The following is a 17,002-nucleotide window of genomic DNA, read 5'->3' on the forward strand; positions in this document are numbered from 1 at the left end:
ATGTGGAGACCTTTGGTGTGATTAATGAATCACTCCTCTGTCCCAAATTGAATTTGTCACATGTCCACACCTGTAAAATTTTACATTTTAATTTAGCAAAGCAAAATCTGAAGCTTGTTCAATGCCTGTACCAATAGTTTTAAGTTTTTTTTAATCCATTTACCACATATTATGTTTTATTCTGTTGAGAATAAAATTACTCAGGCTTGAAACATTTTGGAGTTCAGTAATCCATTCAAGTAAATAAATAATAGTTGCTTTCATTTTAGATCAAGGTCACATAATTGTTATTTGGAAGTTGCAAGCGGAGATTGTTTTTTTCAAAACTGCTGTTGTTGGTGCGTTCAGTCACTGAGAGTTTGATTGCAAGAGAAAAGGAGAATGTTCATCTCAGCCTCTACTGCCATCATTGACTTTCATGATATAATGTAGTTTTTAAATTGGTAATTCTCTAGCACCTTTTCCCATATGCATTGAGGCCACTAGTTCCTGGTCTCAAAAGTTGTCCAGCTGGTCTGGTCTGTTCCCTGCCTCATAATATTTTATTTAGTATATGAATGAGTATGTCTGTTATGTCTAAGCAAGTCTACTGGTGTGACTTTCAGGATATTGGTATGTATATGTTTATGGTGACTTTGTGATTGTGCGCTAAAATACCTTTGTAATGTACTGCAAACCAATTTCCCCACGGAGACAAATAAAAGTATCTATCCATCTACATAAAGCAAATTTACTGCAGCAAGCAATTACGTTGCGAGCTATCATGGACTAAACTGTGTGTGTGTGTGTGTGTGTGTGTGTGTGTGTGTGTGTGTGTGTGTTTTTACAGGAACACACGTCGCACAGCTGAGGTGTGGATGGACGACTTCCGTCTCTTTTACTACTCTGCTCGCCCAGCAGCACGCGGGAAATCCTACGGAGAGTAAGAACACAGAAACACACAACTGAAACACACCTGATATTTGTACTGGTGAGCCTGGTTCCAGATCTCTGAACTGGGCGTGCATCTCCAGTCAACCCTGAGCTTTGTTGCTAATACTGATGGCATTGATCTTTTGCCAGAAACACAGATAAGATTAAGTTGCATACCATTTAACTGCAACATTATGTCTTGAGATGGGTTCTCTTTATTTGCATGTCACCCGTTTCGTTCTTTCTCAGTGTTTTTTTTTTTTTTTTAATCTCAGCTGTAAACTACCAAATAATGGAAGAAAAAAACTTAGACAAATGGCCAATTTCAGTGGAAACAAGGATAGACTGGCACAGCTATACAGATCGTTGCTACTTGCAGAAGGTGACAGAAATATAAACTCTTAAAAGGAGTTAAGTGCTCTTAACAGCTTCTGCAGCTGTACTCCATCACAATAATGCAAAAATCCTGTGACTCAAATAGGGTCATAAAGTAGCCCTGTATATTGATTTGCAACACTGCTCACAATGGACTAATACGACCAGAGATACTAACAGGAGTGAAAAGGGAACCATAATTCAATCCCTGGACATTAAGGAGTAACTGAACACCCTCTGAAAATCATGTTTTTGCTGACATCCAGAGGTTTAAGTTTAACTGAAACACTGCTGTTCGGCCTGGTGTGTTACTTTCTAAACAGAAAGTCTTAAGCCTAAAATAAATGGTTTACCTCAGACCAATGTTTTGTCCCCAAGTGGGAGGCAAATCCCCACAATGTGATTTAATACAAGACTAATGCAAACACAGCAGGACCAGACATTAAAGCCCACAGCTGTGCTTAAATGTCAGTGTTTATCTGTCAGACACAGGTAAACACTGACATTTAAACACAGCTGTAAACTTTTACCTGCCTTTTCACATCACACACTCCATTATTTGTCCTGGCCGTACGTTAATGTTCCCATATCTGTGACAATTTTGTTCTGTCTTTGAATGCTTCTTGTCTGAGCATTAGTGAAAAGGCTTCTGCTTATCTGATTGACTGTTTATCTGGCTGCTTTTCTCTTTATCTGACTGTCTGCTTTTGTGTGCTTGTGTGTATATCTGTGTGTGTCACCAGCATCCGAGGCAGAGTGGAACTCCGCAAGAAGCTCAAGTGCAAATCCTTTAAGTGGTACTTGGACAATGTCTACCCAGAGCTCAAGTAAGTGTGTGTGTGTGTGTGTGTGTGTGTGTGTGTGTGTGTGTGTGTGTGTGTGTGTGTGTGTGTGTGTGTGTGTGTGTCTTTGAACTATCTGTCCAGAGAAAGCTTCTGCTGAGCACACAACTGAGAGAGAAGATACATTTCAAGACTGACACCAAAACTGGCTTTATTATTGTCTGAGGCATTTTAAAGATGAGATCACTTTTATTACTTTTTTTGGTTTGTTTTTGTGTCTTTTTAACTTTTAAACGGAAATGCCTTTGTCTTTATACATCGGGTCAGTTTATTCACCATGGGGAGTACTAATCAGCCTGTAAAATCAGGTGTATATATGATATGTCTTATGGCTCTGCAAGAGCTTTGTCAAGTTAAGCCCCAACATTCCCAGGGACCCCAAATGAAAAGTAGCTTCAATAAAAGATAATAGGCGAGAGTTCTATATGAATCGGATTTTCAAGACTTCATGCTGAACTGGAACTGTAATGTGCAATACCACATCTGCCCCAGCCACCAGCACATATGACCAATTAGTTCCACAACCCGACCCGCTGACTCAAGATATACAGCCCGACCCAAAACGGAAAATCCTCGTTAGACAGCACATTTAAAGTAATCATTTTGGCATATTCCTTACATGTGAAAAAGATAATATTCTTTAAAACAAAGGAAAGTAAGGGATTAGGCTACATTTTATAATAATATGCAGCACATCTCCACAGTTAACAGGCTTGTTAGTAATGCACCTGATTGAAGCAGCTGTAATATCCCTGCTGGCACAGAGAACAGAGCCAACACATAAAGTCAGCTGTCAGAGGATGAAAACATTCAATTAAGTTATTATTACTCTCATTTTATTTTAACTTATTTACCATCCAACACCCATGATCCGACCTGAATGTTCTTTTTTCTTCCAGAACCAAAAAATTAAGACAAAATGCCAGCTCTGAATCATATTTGTTGCTGGTCACCCAACAGGTATCTGACCTAAAGCAGGATTCTGTGGTATAGCGGTGCAGAGGGGAGCGTAATTATTATGCAGTCAGAGCATTTTTGGTTTTTTGTTCTGGCAAAATGTAGTCAAATTTTGAGGCAAAAAGACCACAGGATGGGTATTATGGTGGAAATGGTTGTAAATTTATCATGTTTTTCAAAAACTGCACACACCTGTGCAAATGTTTTCTGTTGTCTGCAAATGTGATGCTGAATGCACGTCTGGTTTTAGTCGTTGAAATTCATGCCTGCAGTGAGTCACCAGCCTTTAAGCACACACACACATGCGCGCATGCAGTCCATCTTTATGTCTTTTTGAAAACCTCATAGTGTGTCTTAAATCTCTCCCACCATCCTGATTGGCTGAGTTCCCAGGGGCCCTGGTTACTCAGACTGACTGCCCTGTCCACACACACACACACACACACACACAGTACACAGCACACAGCACACTCACTCATATGTAAACACACAGTAACACTTTATAACATTGCACGCCTTTAATGCAATGATTCTTCCTTATACACACAGTGCACACATACACTGTCTACACTCACACAAACATGCCACTGCAAATAACTTTTAAGACACATAAGCACTCTCATTTAAACACTTTCTCTCTCTTTCAAACACATTTTAATACACACACACACACACACACACACACACACACACACACACACACACACTCACACACACTTAAATACCCATTTATCCACTGGAGGCTGGTGTTAATCCCTCAGAATGGAATTAACAGGCTTGCTCTCAGGGGAGGACAGACCTGACCCTTAAAACGCAGAATAACCTTTAACGGGTTATTAAAACAGAGAGAGAGATAGCAGATTGAATTAATGCTACAGGGCTTAAGCCCGAGTTTATAGCGTGGCCGAGAATTTAACAAGAAAGACTGAGGAAGTTTATCAGAGAGGAAGATTGGAAAGAAACTTTCCAAAGTAATGAGTTTAGAGAATCGTGGCCTTCAGCGGATTTTTAAAGGTGCAGCACGTCGTTTTGGAAAAAATGCTGATAAATCACTGTCAAATTAACTGTGATATCTTGATGTAGTTAATGAGACCATGGTGGAGATGATTGGGGTCTTCTGTCTCATCTCAGTGAGGCTGTTCGTGTATCTCAAAATTAAGATGATATATCCTCTAAATCCTGTTGCTTCCACTTTACAAAAATGTGGTTTTGGGGATTAAAGGGTCAGTCCACTAAGAATAAAATAAATATTTTCTCACTTACCTCAAGTGGTTTCTAGTTATGCAGTTTTGGTTCTATTTAGGATTTGTAATATGTCTCTTCAATACAATCAACCCCTTAAGTGCATAAATTAAACATTGCGTTTCCTCCATCAGGGTCCCAGATGACTCTGACTCTCAGTCTGGGGTGATCAGACAGCGGCAGAACTGCCTGGAGTCTCGCAAGCTAGAGGGCCAGGAGCTGCCCGTCCTCACACTGGCTCCCTGCATAGGAAAAGAGGGGGTCCCTGCTCCCAACCAGGTGGGTCAACCATGAGTTAGAAAGACAATGATGTGTAAAAACACGAGGAGAGGTTACAAAATACAGTTAACAAGTCAGTTTACAAACCATCAAATCAGCTGATGTGAAATTATAGATGCTCCTTTTTTTATTCCCCACAACACAGGAGCTATCTAGAAATCTAGTTACACTGAATGTGTTATGTAAAGCAACCGCCATTTCCATGTGATCATAGCATAAAACATATTGTAGTGATATTTCTGTAAATATTGGTGTTAAATGGTGTCTGCGGCTGTGTTCTTTTTTTCCAATACCCATGAAAGCATTGAAAGAAATCCTTCAATTAGCCTTGTTTCTCATCTGGAATTGTAAGAATTTGTAAAAGGGAAATAATGTTAAAAGAAATTGCACATTTTGCAAAATTGTTGTCTGGCATTACTTCAGATATACAAACATATACAAATCTTGTAGTGAAACCAGAAAATGTGTGAGATATGTACATCTAAGTGTACACCTACGATATGTATATAAATCTAATCTAAATTTGAGCTAAAAATATACTTTGCAACATTTGCTATTTATAACTTTGTTTCATGTAGTTTGCACTAAAAGAGAAGATTGAGTGTAGTGGAGGAGAGCATGCAAGGATCACCTCTACTGCAGATTCCATATTTCCAGGTGCCTAAACAAAACAAAAAGTACCACCTGTCTTTTGAGCTTGATGCAATTATGATGGAAGTGACAATTGCTGACCACATCTGGCTACTTAAATGATGCTTGCTGTGCCGATGGAAAACACTGAGATTTCCACTTTTAAAAACTCCTCTTCTAACCCACACAAGTGCATTGAAATAAGCTGCAAATACTGTAAGTGAAATGTAGTTAGCTACTAACATATTTGATCTTACAAGGAAGAGAGGGGTACATAGGAAGAGGTGGAGAGAGACAGGTAGATTGTTCATATCTCAATTGTATAGGCTATCTTTATGTATTTGTTAACCCTACCTGCTCTGCTTAATGTAAAAGAAAAACCCCAAAATACAGTTTTACCAACAAGTGCAACAATATGGATGGTAACCTGAACTGGGGTAATTTATTTGCCAGGAACATTTTGAGTTTTACATGAGAATATTTCCTAAATGGACATTTAAACTTTAACTTGAGTCATTTTCGTGGGGGTAATTGTACTTTGGAGTATAGATTTTCAGTACTCTACCCACCCCTGGGAGGATGAAGGGAGTTGTCTTTTTTCCAACTAAATGTACACAATTAGAATCACATTAAGGTTTCTACACATAGTGGCTTCTACCCGACTCTGGCTGTATTGAGAAGTAGGAAATGTGTTGTGCGGGGTTGATGTTAAAAAATAAGTTATCTATTAAGATGGATGAGGCAATGTTGCTCACCTCAGCTCACCTCTCCCCCTCTTTCTCTCTTTCGCTTTCATTAGTAGATGTAAACAAGATTCCTCTAAGAGAGAGTGGTCAAATTTAAACATAATGAGGCTTCAGCAGAGAGTGTGTGTGTGTGTGTGTGTGTGCGTGTGTGTGTGTGTGTTTGTGTGTGTGTGTGAGAAGTCATACCGGTTCCTTCTTTAACAGCATGGAGTAATATTCATACTGTAGTATGGATGCAAAGAGACAGAAGATCAAATCAGAATTATGACTTGTCTTTGTTAAAGAAAGATTGACTCCGGATGTTTTCTCAAACTATCGATTCATGGATGACTTTGAAATAAATGCTCTGGAGATGCTCAAACAAGTAACTCTTGTCCGAGCATGATTCAGAGCACACCCTGAGATTTGTGAAAATGTTTTCTCTTTCCACAGAGAGGTCATATATTCAAATCAAACAAAAGATCCCCAGGATAAAAAAGTAATCCTAGTTACAATTCATACTCCAGCACTCCACTGAGTTCATGATATTCACATACAGTAACAGCAAAAATGTTATTACCCCTAAAAGAAACTAAAAAGTCACTGGGGAGGTACGTATATTTTAAAAATTTGATTGATATTACACTTCTTAGTATGTGTAGTATAAAAGTGCTTGAAGCCAAGTAACTGAAGATTTATAGTAAAACGTTTATTCAAACTCTGAAGTGGCTGTGAAGATTTTGTTAAGATTTGTGACACATATGAAAATATATAATATAATTAAGCTATCCATTCTGAGAGACATCGAGAAAGTTGTTATACCTATTTATATACCTAAGGTATTAAATATGAAGTTTGTGTTCCAATGCAGGCTGGCAGTCCCCTCTTTAACAGGTAAACATCATGAGGGAATGCAACCCTTCTCTCGACCATTAAGTTTTTTAAACAAACAAAAAAATGTAAATGTGTTTTTGCTTGTATCCTAAAAAAATTCCTTTCAAGAAAATTTTATATTTCACTTTTGTTTTGTCAAAAGGACCAGAAAAAGTGGTCCACTTTTGGTCGTTGTGGAGCCGTAGTTGTTGCTATATAACCACTGTTATATAGATGTGTGTGTGTGAGTGTGTGTATTTGTTTTTGTGTGTGCGTGTGCATGCACACTTTGTGTGTGTGTGCGTGTGCGTGTGCGTGTGCGCGCGCGCACGTTCTGCCTTCTCTAAGCCATAATTAATACCCGTAGGATTCTCATTATTCTGTGTTTAGAGCGAGTGTGGAGGCTGTGATCCGCTCTAACAAGCTGCCTTGCGGAGAGCGAATATGTCAGCAGCTGAAATGCCTGAAGGCTGGAGAGGCTGGCCTCTCACTGGAAGGTTGCTGGTTCAGATCCCTGAACTGACAGGGAAAACCACTGAGATGTTTGTGTGTATGAGTGAGAAACTCTCCTTTATCAGCTTCTGTAGAGAAGCCCTGAAGGAAGGCTCTTAATCCCTGTTTGTTCATTTTTAGAAGTCTAGTTTGAACTGAGTGGCTCCCAGGTGGGAATGTTTTTTTAACTTAAAGAATTAAATTAATTTTTCTCCTCTATCAGTTTTTCCCTTAAAAAGTGAGGTATTTTTCCCCTTGTGTTTGCAAATATCCGTAGCCAATCTAATTCTAAGACAAAATCCACATTCAAGGTTTTTTTCTTTTTTTTACATCCTTTGTGTTTTACGGTTTTGGTGATCATTACTATCAGGTTCTGATAATCATCAAGTTAATTGCTGAATACTGGTGACAAAACGAAACACAGAGTCTAACAGAGCAGTAACATGTGCTGTCAGATACATAATGTAAAATTATCTATGTTTATTTCTTCCGGTCATGCAAATATCGACCATCCTATCTCTAAAGCAAAACTGTCAGAAGCCAAACCATTTTGCCAGTGTTGGTGGGACGTACATAGTGTCTGACTTTTACACAGGAAGAGGATGTTCAAATCACATCTCCTTCTTACAGTTAATGTTAGCTTCTTTTAATCATTCCCAGTCATACATGAAAGAAAATAATTAAGATGCATATTCCAAATGTGCGGTATACATGCCCAAATAATATTAAAGCCAGAATATTATCAGAATATCCCATGTCTTTATTTGAAAATGCTAAATCGGGAAAAGGGCCTAATTCAGAATATGTAGTTTACATAATCAGCATCAAATTCAGAATATTTGTCATATTCAGAATACATGTGATATTTGTGCATGTAAACATAGCCAATGTATTAATTTAGGGAATAGCCTGATGTATTTTTCAAGTATTAATTGTTTATTATCTTAAAAGTTACTGTATATTTGCAGATATGTTAAACTGCCAACTCACATGTCAATAGCACTAAGCCTCCTCATCAAAGGGAGGGTCTTAAGCCATATTATCTTTTATTTTAACAACTTTTTTATTATTTAACATAGGTAACAAACAGCATACACACACAAATACATAACAATTTATCTACAGGAAAATGAAGAATCTATGGAAGAAATGAATATATTTTAAAAAGTAATAATAATCATATGGGATCTGTGACCTTGTGGGAGTCCTCAGAAGATCTTTTACTTTGTTAGTAAGGAGGGCCCAGATGCAGATGGCAGATTGTTTGGCATTATGTATCCTTGCTGCTGACATCTCCATATATGTTAGATCCAATAAATATTGTAGCCAATGATTCCAGGAGAGAGAATGAGCAGGCTGCCAACAAAGTGCCATCAGAGGCATGCTAGAGTCTCTATCATTCAATAGGAGCAGCTTTGGAAAATATGGCACTTCAGTATTAAGTAGGTCAGATCAGGTTGTAGATACCATTTTCCAGAAATATACTACCCCTGGGCATTTTCAGTGCATATGCAGAAAAGACCTCATGTCGCCATTAGGGCAGAGCTTGCAGTTAGGTGAAGTTTTTTGGGAGCAGGAAACAACCTCTGCAGAAATTTGAACTGTATCAGTTTATGGTTTGGATTTTTGAAAATCAGATCTGATGAACTGCCAGTGATTTGCAGACATTAAGAGTAAATATATCCCAGTTACTAAGCCTCTAGTTCAACCTCCCATGTCTAGCAAAGAATGGAGTGTATGAGTTTTAAAGCTAACCTGAGCTGAAGGTAAAAGTAAAAATAGGACATATTGAGTCATTATGCACAGCACACAAATCAATATGTCAAGTTATTATTATTATTTGAAAGTGAAAGCTAAAGTTATTGCACCCAAAAAGGTGGATAGAATCCCTCATAGCATGAAAAATGTTTCGTTTTTTAGCCTCAGAGGCTTCCGCTTGGTTGAAGCATCCTAGTTTTTTAACAATAAAGTTGATGAGTAAATTGTTATCATAGTAGAAGCAAAGCATACAAACCATGAAAACAATAACCTTTTTGAGTAAAAACAGCTAAATAAACTTTACAGCTTTATAGAGACCGTATTGATCCTATTGAGACATTTCTAGCAGCCAATAGCAGAAATGTGAAAGTAATATGAACCATTCATTGTATGCATTAAGATTATAGTTTCAGTCCTTCTGAAACAAAGACAGGATTTCTTTACAGCAGCATTTGACATACTAACAGAAACCAATAGCAGAGAAGCAGAGAGACTGAATTTCTAAATCCACACCAGCAGAAAAAATACCACAGTTTGTAATGCCAGTCATCTAGGAGTCAAATGTATTCTACTGTTCCATTACAAGTTTCTAAAGGTTTCGCAAAATTTAAAGGTGACAGCTGTGTATAACAGAGGTGAGGGAGGAGGAGAGTGACAGGTGTGAAACGCGACCCACTGAGCCACAAAAACATCATTCTGAACACAATTTGGCCCAAATGTAATGAGTGTAAAAGCATGGTGCTGTATCGTTTCTACTGCTGGAAGTGAGTGTGAGCATGAATACGAGGCAGCTCAGTCAACTTTGTCAGAAAAATAATGCTTATTCACATCTCTGTAGACAGGGCCGCAGGTGTCAACATTATTTTCAGCCAAAGTGCACTTTGTGTTTAACCTCCATTCATCCGGGGAGCATTTCTGCTGAGCACATAGGCTCTGTTTCAGCTCTGACATGCTTCAACCACTGAGCATGGTTATCTGCAAACCAACAACTCTGATTACACTAAGTGATCTACTCAAAAAACTGCCTAAAACAGGCTTGTTAACATCATGTTTTCACTTAACATTTGGTCTGCTAATTATCACTGTGCTGCATTTTAACGTATTGTTTAGTTTAGAAATACAATACTGAAGCTCGATGTATTTGAATAAGATAACGTAAGATCTTTTTTACCCCCTGGGATATTAAATAGTAAAGCAGCACAAGAGAGGAGATAGGAAGTCGGAGCAGGATACACATAATCTGAAAAAATATACAAAAAGAAAATAAAATGAGTTAGTAAGGCATGCTCAGTGCAAAACCCTCAACAAGTGTGCAAAAAAAGTGCAATTAAGTCTTTATCATGCATTTAAGATATGCAAAATAGTTATAGATCTTTATATAAAAGAGTTAATATAATGATAATGACAAACAATTAATTATATATTTTGTTGAACATGTATATAATTACATATAATACATTACAATTTTGAAAATATGATATAGTTTAGGAATGATATATTGATTATGACTATATGAGATGTGAATATATTAAGATAATACCACAAGAAAGGTGTTATTATGGTGTAGTTCTGTTGCATTCTACTCCTACAATAAATGATAATAATAATAAAAAAAACCCAGTAAATTTAAAATTGAAATAGGAACCATACAAAGATGTCCGCATTATGTTTGAACATAACAAACTGGTTATGTTTCACAAAATGTGTTCACATGACAGTTTCAGTAGTGAGGTGACTCCCCGGGAGGCTCCAGCGGAGAAGATATATTGAGCTACAGCACCAATTAACCTCTAATGTCATTCTCTTTGCTGCAGTTCAATAAATCAATCATACGGTGAAATAAACCCTTTGGCGTTGAGTAATTCGAGACAAAACTCCATAAATCATAGAGCTGCTTTGAAAAGACCTCCCACTGTCACTGTCTCTACTCCAGCCAACCCTCACCCTCCATTACCTCGTACAGGCCAGTGAGCAGCCTTATAGTAGTGTGATTATGGCCATAACTTTTAAAGATGTATTGATATGTCACTCTAAAATCCAGGGTAAATCATTAGAAATATAATAATTGTTAATAATTTCCACATGATGAAAACAGTTGATAAACTCAACAAATAATCCACTGGTTGTTATTGTGATGAAGTTGTTCAAGTGAACAAGTCAAACAATTTAAACTCAGATCCTTTACTCAAGTGAAGTAAAAATAGCAATACTGTAATAATATAAATATAGTACAAACTACAAATCCTGCTTTCACAATGTCATTTAAGTATCATTACCCAATGATTATTACCAAAATGTTTCAAAAAAGTGAAAATAGGTCAGATAATGTTTTTAGCCATTTAGCAGAAAGGTTTAATGATTGTTATTGTTCGCTCACACATAGTAAATATCCATTGATCTTTCAGCATTGAGTTGTGTTGTTAATGTGCTAATTGGCTAACTAGTGTCTTGAATCCGTAATGTCGGTCTCCTGGTTTCCCTTTTTGAAAGAAGAATACAGACTATCTGCTGCTATGGAGAGTTACTTCCTCTAACACACAGCATACATGCCAGTGGGCCGTTGGCTGTGGTCTTTGCTTTGCGTTTCAATGCAACTATGTGAGGTGACGCAACAGATCACCTTTGTTGCCATTAGATCGATGTCGCTTTTGTGTCTGAGCAGTACTTCATTAATGTACTTTATCAAATTGGAGCTAATTTATATGTTGTTGGCGATAAATCTATAACAAAGCATCACATTTTTTGCTAACTCATTACTAAATCTCTAAAGTTATATGTAACTAAAGCTGTCAAGTAAATTGTAATGGAGTAAAAAATGCGTAGTTGGACCTGAAATTTACACTTAAATACATGAGTATGAGTCATGCACCACTCATGCACACATTTCTGCTATTATGTGTTTCATAGTATTGCATATTAGATATGTTTGGCTCTCAGTCTGACAAAATAAAACAGACAATAATTAATTTAATCATTAGTTATCATTAGCATTATTAATCATTAATAATGTAATAATACTGTCCATTAATGTCTTGTAACCACAAAATGGCAATTATTAAAGTAGTTAACTGGATATTTTTTAAACATCACTTAAATATGAGGTGCAAGTGTGTGCAACTTTGTGCTCTAGATGTGTCAAGATGTGGTTCACTTTGATGTGACCTTTACACTGTCTGTCCCCCAAGGGTGTTGAAAGCCCTTAACGCACACACACACACACAAACATTGGACAATTTACCATCCTGTTTGCTACTATAATAACCCTGACCTAGTTATACGTTCTGTGTGTGTGTGTGTGTGTGTGTGTGCTTTTCCTCTCAGCTCTTATTTTCTTTCCTAACACGTTTTCTCCTACATGATTATTAATACATCAGGCCACTGTAACTTTAAACCTTGACCTCTTTAGTATTTGTTGCCTGTAACAATGTGCAAAAGTGTCTGTGTGTACGTGTGAGAGAGAGAAAGAGCGAGATGTCAGACTGTCAGAGTGGTTATGAATACACATCAGTATACAACTGCTACCACAAATTCTGTCTGTGTGTGTTTGAATATTGTGTTTTATTTTTTCACTATCACAGGCATTATATACTAATATATTATAGCAAACTATATTTTCAACAGCCCAGCAATTAAAATCTGTTTTCCCCATTACTCTTCTAAATATTGCTCTTTCCACTCTCTTAACCTCTTTATTAGTATACTCTATGCTGTCTGTCCTTTGTTAGTCCCAAGTATGTCTCTAGTGGGTCTCTAAGTTCACACTACGCAACTATCAAAGTCGTCAGATCACTGTATTGTTCACACTAAACAACTAGATGTCCTGCAATCTTGATTCTTGAAGTCTTTGTGGTTGTCAAACTACATGACTGACTAGAGAAAAGGGGCCACACACTACAAGATCCAATCACCATGACGAATCCCCAATGAGTGTGTAATGTGATGCGCAGCACATACTGCACCCCAGGGTCTGGGGGTACTCAGTAGAAAATAAAGAAATTATCAGGCTAAAAACTTACAGAAACATTGCTCACAATAGTCCACCTTCCACCTTCTCCTCCTCTGTCTGTCACTCTCTTTCCCTTTCCCTTTCTCTCACACACACGCCGTAGAAAACATTGCTTTCCACAACCTGTGTCTTGCACTCTCATTGGCTGTCGTTCACCAACAAGGTTCGAGACAGGTCCAAATATTCAGTGCGCTAGATATTTGGGGAGCGTCTGCAATGCATCGGAGAACCTCTCGGCTCGCAGCTTTGAACAGTCCACACATGGCACTCGAGCACCGATTTGTGAGCACTGAGCCAATAGGGATTTGCCGTTGATCTTGGGCTTTTATTGGAAAACTCAAAAAAATGTTGGCGAATAAAGTGGTTTAGTTTGAAGTACAATATAGAGCCTTGCTATCCAGTGTAAAAAAAAAGTAATCAGTCCATTCAGTTGATTAAAAAATTACAGCACCACATTATAAAAAAAACTCAATTACAAGTTAAAGTACCTCAATCAAAATTGTACTCAAGTTTAAGGAGCCAGTGTAGCTTAATCTGTATTAATCATACACTATGATAACAGAAGTACATACTTTTGTTTACCTTTCATTTGGGGTTGTTTTTTCGCTGTTAGGCCCCTTAAAAATCTCAGTGCTTCAGCATACATTGACATTTTAGTAATAGTGTCCTTCAAACTTTGTGACAACAGTTTGGGAAGGACTTTTTCTATTTTGTTTCAATATGACAGTGCCCACTCCACAAAGTCCAAACCATAAAGAAATGTGAAAGACCTGCACAGAGCTCTGGCCTCAACCCGATCTAATACCTTTTGGTATGACCTTAAACTCCAACTGTGAGCCAGACACACACATCCGTTTTTGACCCCCCACTAATGGTCTTGTGTCTGAAGGGGAGAAAGTACCTGCAGCAAATTCAACATCTGGTGGAGAGACTGAAACCAGTGTGGAGGCTGTTATAGCAGCAAACCTGTAGTCTAAATGTAGGAACACACAATGGAAATGCACAAGTACCAATAGAGTTAAATTGCCTTTTAACTAAATGTCACTTTGCTCCCCTCTCTCAGACTTTATCCTCATGACTGCTTATCAGAAACAAAGCCAGCAGAGCAGTTGTAAATGTCAATTTTGAGAAACCTGGCTGATAAACAACACTTGAAACACTAAAATGATAAAAAAAAAAATCATAACTCTCTCTGTCTCTGTCTGTCTCCAGGAGTGGGTGTACACTCATGGGCAACAGATCCGACAGCAGCAGCACTGTCTGTCTCTGTCCACCACCTTCCCTGCCTCCCAGGTCCTGCTGATGCCCTGCAACATGGCTGATGGCAAGCAGGTCTGTGTAGCCCCACACACACACACACACACACACACACACACACACACACACACACACACACACACACACACAGACACACACAAATAAAAGTACATTTAATGTGGTGTGTAGCTGCAGGCAAGCCACTACCATATATCATAAGGCTGATAAATTAATCTAAATGTTAATTAATCTAAAGCTAAATTTGTCCAAAGATGATCGTTACACACACACATTCATGCTGCAGGGGCAGATGCTTGACACTTTTTTGGACAGGCTTCTTGAAATACTCTGAACACACAGACACACACACACACACACACACACACACACACTTGTCATTGCCTGACCACTGGGCACCTTGACGGCGTCCCAGAAGCCCTTGCAGCAGAGAACAACCTGACAACCAATAAATCACCTGAGAGAGAGAGCGAGGAGAGGGAGAGAGGAGGAGGAGGAGAAGTGCAGGTGGAAAGGTGAAGCAAGACAGACAAAGGAGGAGAAGAAGAGAAAGGGAGGGAGGGTTGAGAGAAAGTAGGGGAGAAAAAGAGACGGGAGAGAGGACGGAGAAGGAGGGAGCTAGGGGAGTCAAGGGAGAGAGCGAGGTAGCTGAAGATTAGCTCATTACACCTCACCAACTGTTCAGTCTGCATGGAAAAATGTGCTGAAGGTTGTGTGTGTGGTTGTGCATGTGTGCGTGTGTGCGTGTGTGTGTGTGCGTGTGTGCGTGTGTGTGTGTGTGTGTGTGTGAGAGAATCTGTAGTCTTGCAATGTGAAACAAATCTACTGGATATCATCAGGTGTGTGTGTGTCACTGTGTTTGTCACTGCAGTTTTTATGAATTTTCTGATCTATGATGCATTGGTGACGGGTAAGAATGTGGGCCGAAAGAAAGACATGAAAAGAGAAAATTGAAGGAAGAGGAAGGAAGAAACATGAACAAAGATAAGGAAGTAAAGAGAGAAAAGAAAGGCGAGCAGAAAGGAGAAGGAGAAAGGTTGCAAACAAAAAGACAAGGCAACTAAAAGGAGGACGGGAAGAATGACGTGGTGAACACAGGAGCTGAGAAAGAGATAGAAATCTGGAACTATAGAGAAGGATAAAGGAAGAGGAGAAAAGAAAGGAAGTGGCAATATTTGAAAAGCAAAACTGGAGGAGTCCAGTCCAACAAACTGGTCAGCAGTGCGTCATATAAGACATCAGTTTACACACATAGAGAACAGTGAACACACAGCAGCGCGTCAACAGAACCTCAAAGCAAAGTCAGAAGCATAATACATCAAACACAGTGAATTTTGACCCAGGACTCTGAATTCAGGAGTCTTTTGTATGTTTTTCTAACCAGTTCTTCCTGCTCTGGCTTCACAATAGTGAGTCTGTGGCCTCAACAGGTCTGGATATTTTTATACCGCGAGAATTGGTTCCCCTGTGACAGCAGCAGCACCACAAAAGAAGATGTGCTATCAGCACACAAGACAAGAAGTCGAAGTGCGGTAGACATGCCAGTCGAGGGAGCGAATAAAAATAAAAATGTGTCCACTGATGTCAGAGCTGAAAATTAGAACAGTGGTATATTTCGTTCTTTCTGAGCAGGTGTCTGACAGACAGAAAGGGCAGGAGGAGAAAAAGAAGAAAGCAAAGGGAGGAGAGAAGGCAGGTAGGCAGGAAGGAAGGAAGCATAATGACAGGAAGGAAGGAAGGATCAAAGGTAGGCAACAAAAAAGAAAAATGTAGGGAGGCTGGACAGCAAGAGAGGAAGAAATACTAAAAGACAGAGGGAAAGGAAGGGAGAAAAAACTGGGGCTGTCAAATGTTACATTTTTTAAATTGCAATTAATCACACAATTTCAGTAGTTAACTACAATAAATGGCATTTTTTTAATTTCATTATTTTGCATTACAAAGTATTTATGAAGTCCACATTGATGAGGTAAAGCAATTATTAACAGGTTGTCTTGATTAAGAATCCAATGACAGCAAAAAACCTGCATGGAACTGGCATAAAGTGGGCACATCTGTAAAAAAGAGACTCATGGGTATCCACAGAACCCAATTTCATTCAGATATCAGGTCAGAGGTCAAGTGATCCCAGTGAAATAGCCATGCTGTTCCATCACCAAAATTTAGCCTAACTTTGGAGTTTTATTTAGCCCCCTTCCTGACAAGCTATTATAACATTTTCTTTTAGTTTAATATGAAACCAGTATCATCACTGTCGCTTTAAAACCCAGCCTGGAAAAGTCTTTTGAAGACAGGAATGTTGGTCAGTGATGAACGCAATTTTTAAAAAATGAATAAATAAATAAAAAAAACGTTCCAACCTTAATCGCATCGCGATTGACGTGTTAACGCTGACAGCCCTAAAACAAAGAAAAAGCTAGAGGGGGAGAAAACAAAGGAAGGAAGTGAAGAAAAGAGCTGAGGTGACCATTAAATAAGAGAGGTGTTCACAACACAAACACACATACATACTGTATGTACAACTCAGGCAGATCATATATAGCTGGAGGAATTTGGGCCTGTTACATATATCGGATACAAGGCTGGTAAAACATAGCACACCCTCTCGCATACCAGAGCCTGTGTATGTTTTGTGT

The 17,002-nt window shown here is 38.5% G+C and overlaps 1 protein-coding gene across 1 annotated transcript in view; it reads left to right on the forward strand.

Moving 5' to 3' along the window:
* Positions 1–17,002, forward strand: part of galnt14 (UDP-N-acetyl-alpha-D-galactosamine:polypeptide N-acetylgalactosaminyltransferase 14 (GalNAc-T14)) — a 196,223-nt gene that overhangs the window by 167,745 nt on the left and 11,476 nt on the right. The window contains exons 11-14 of the mRNA XM_042503819.1: positions 830–922; positions 2,031–2,114; positions 4,463–4,607; positions 14,304–14,423. Of these exons, the coding sequence (XP_042359753.1) occupies positions 830–922; positions 2,031–2,114; positions 4,463–4,607; positions 14,304–14,423 (442 nt within the window). The remainder of the gene's footprint in view (positions 1–829; positions 923–2,030; positions 2,115–4,462; positions 4,608–14,303; positions 14,424–17,002) is intronic.

The sequence above is a fragment of the Plectropomus leopardus genome, chromosome 16 (genome assembly GCF_008729295.1).
Source record: "Plectropomus leopardus isolate mb chromosome 16, YSFRI_Pleo_2.0, whole genome shotgun sequence".
Lineage (NCBI taxonomy): Eukaryota > Metazoa > Chordata > Actinopteri > Perciformes > Serranidae > Plectropomus > Plectropomus leopardus.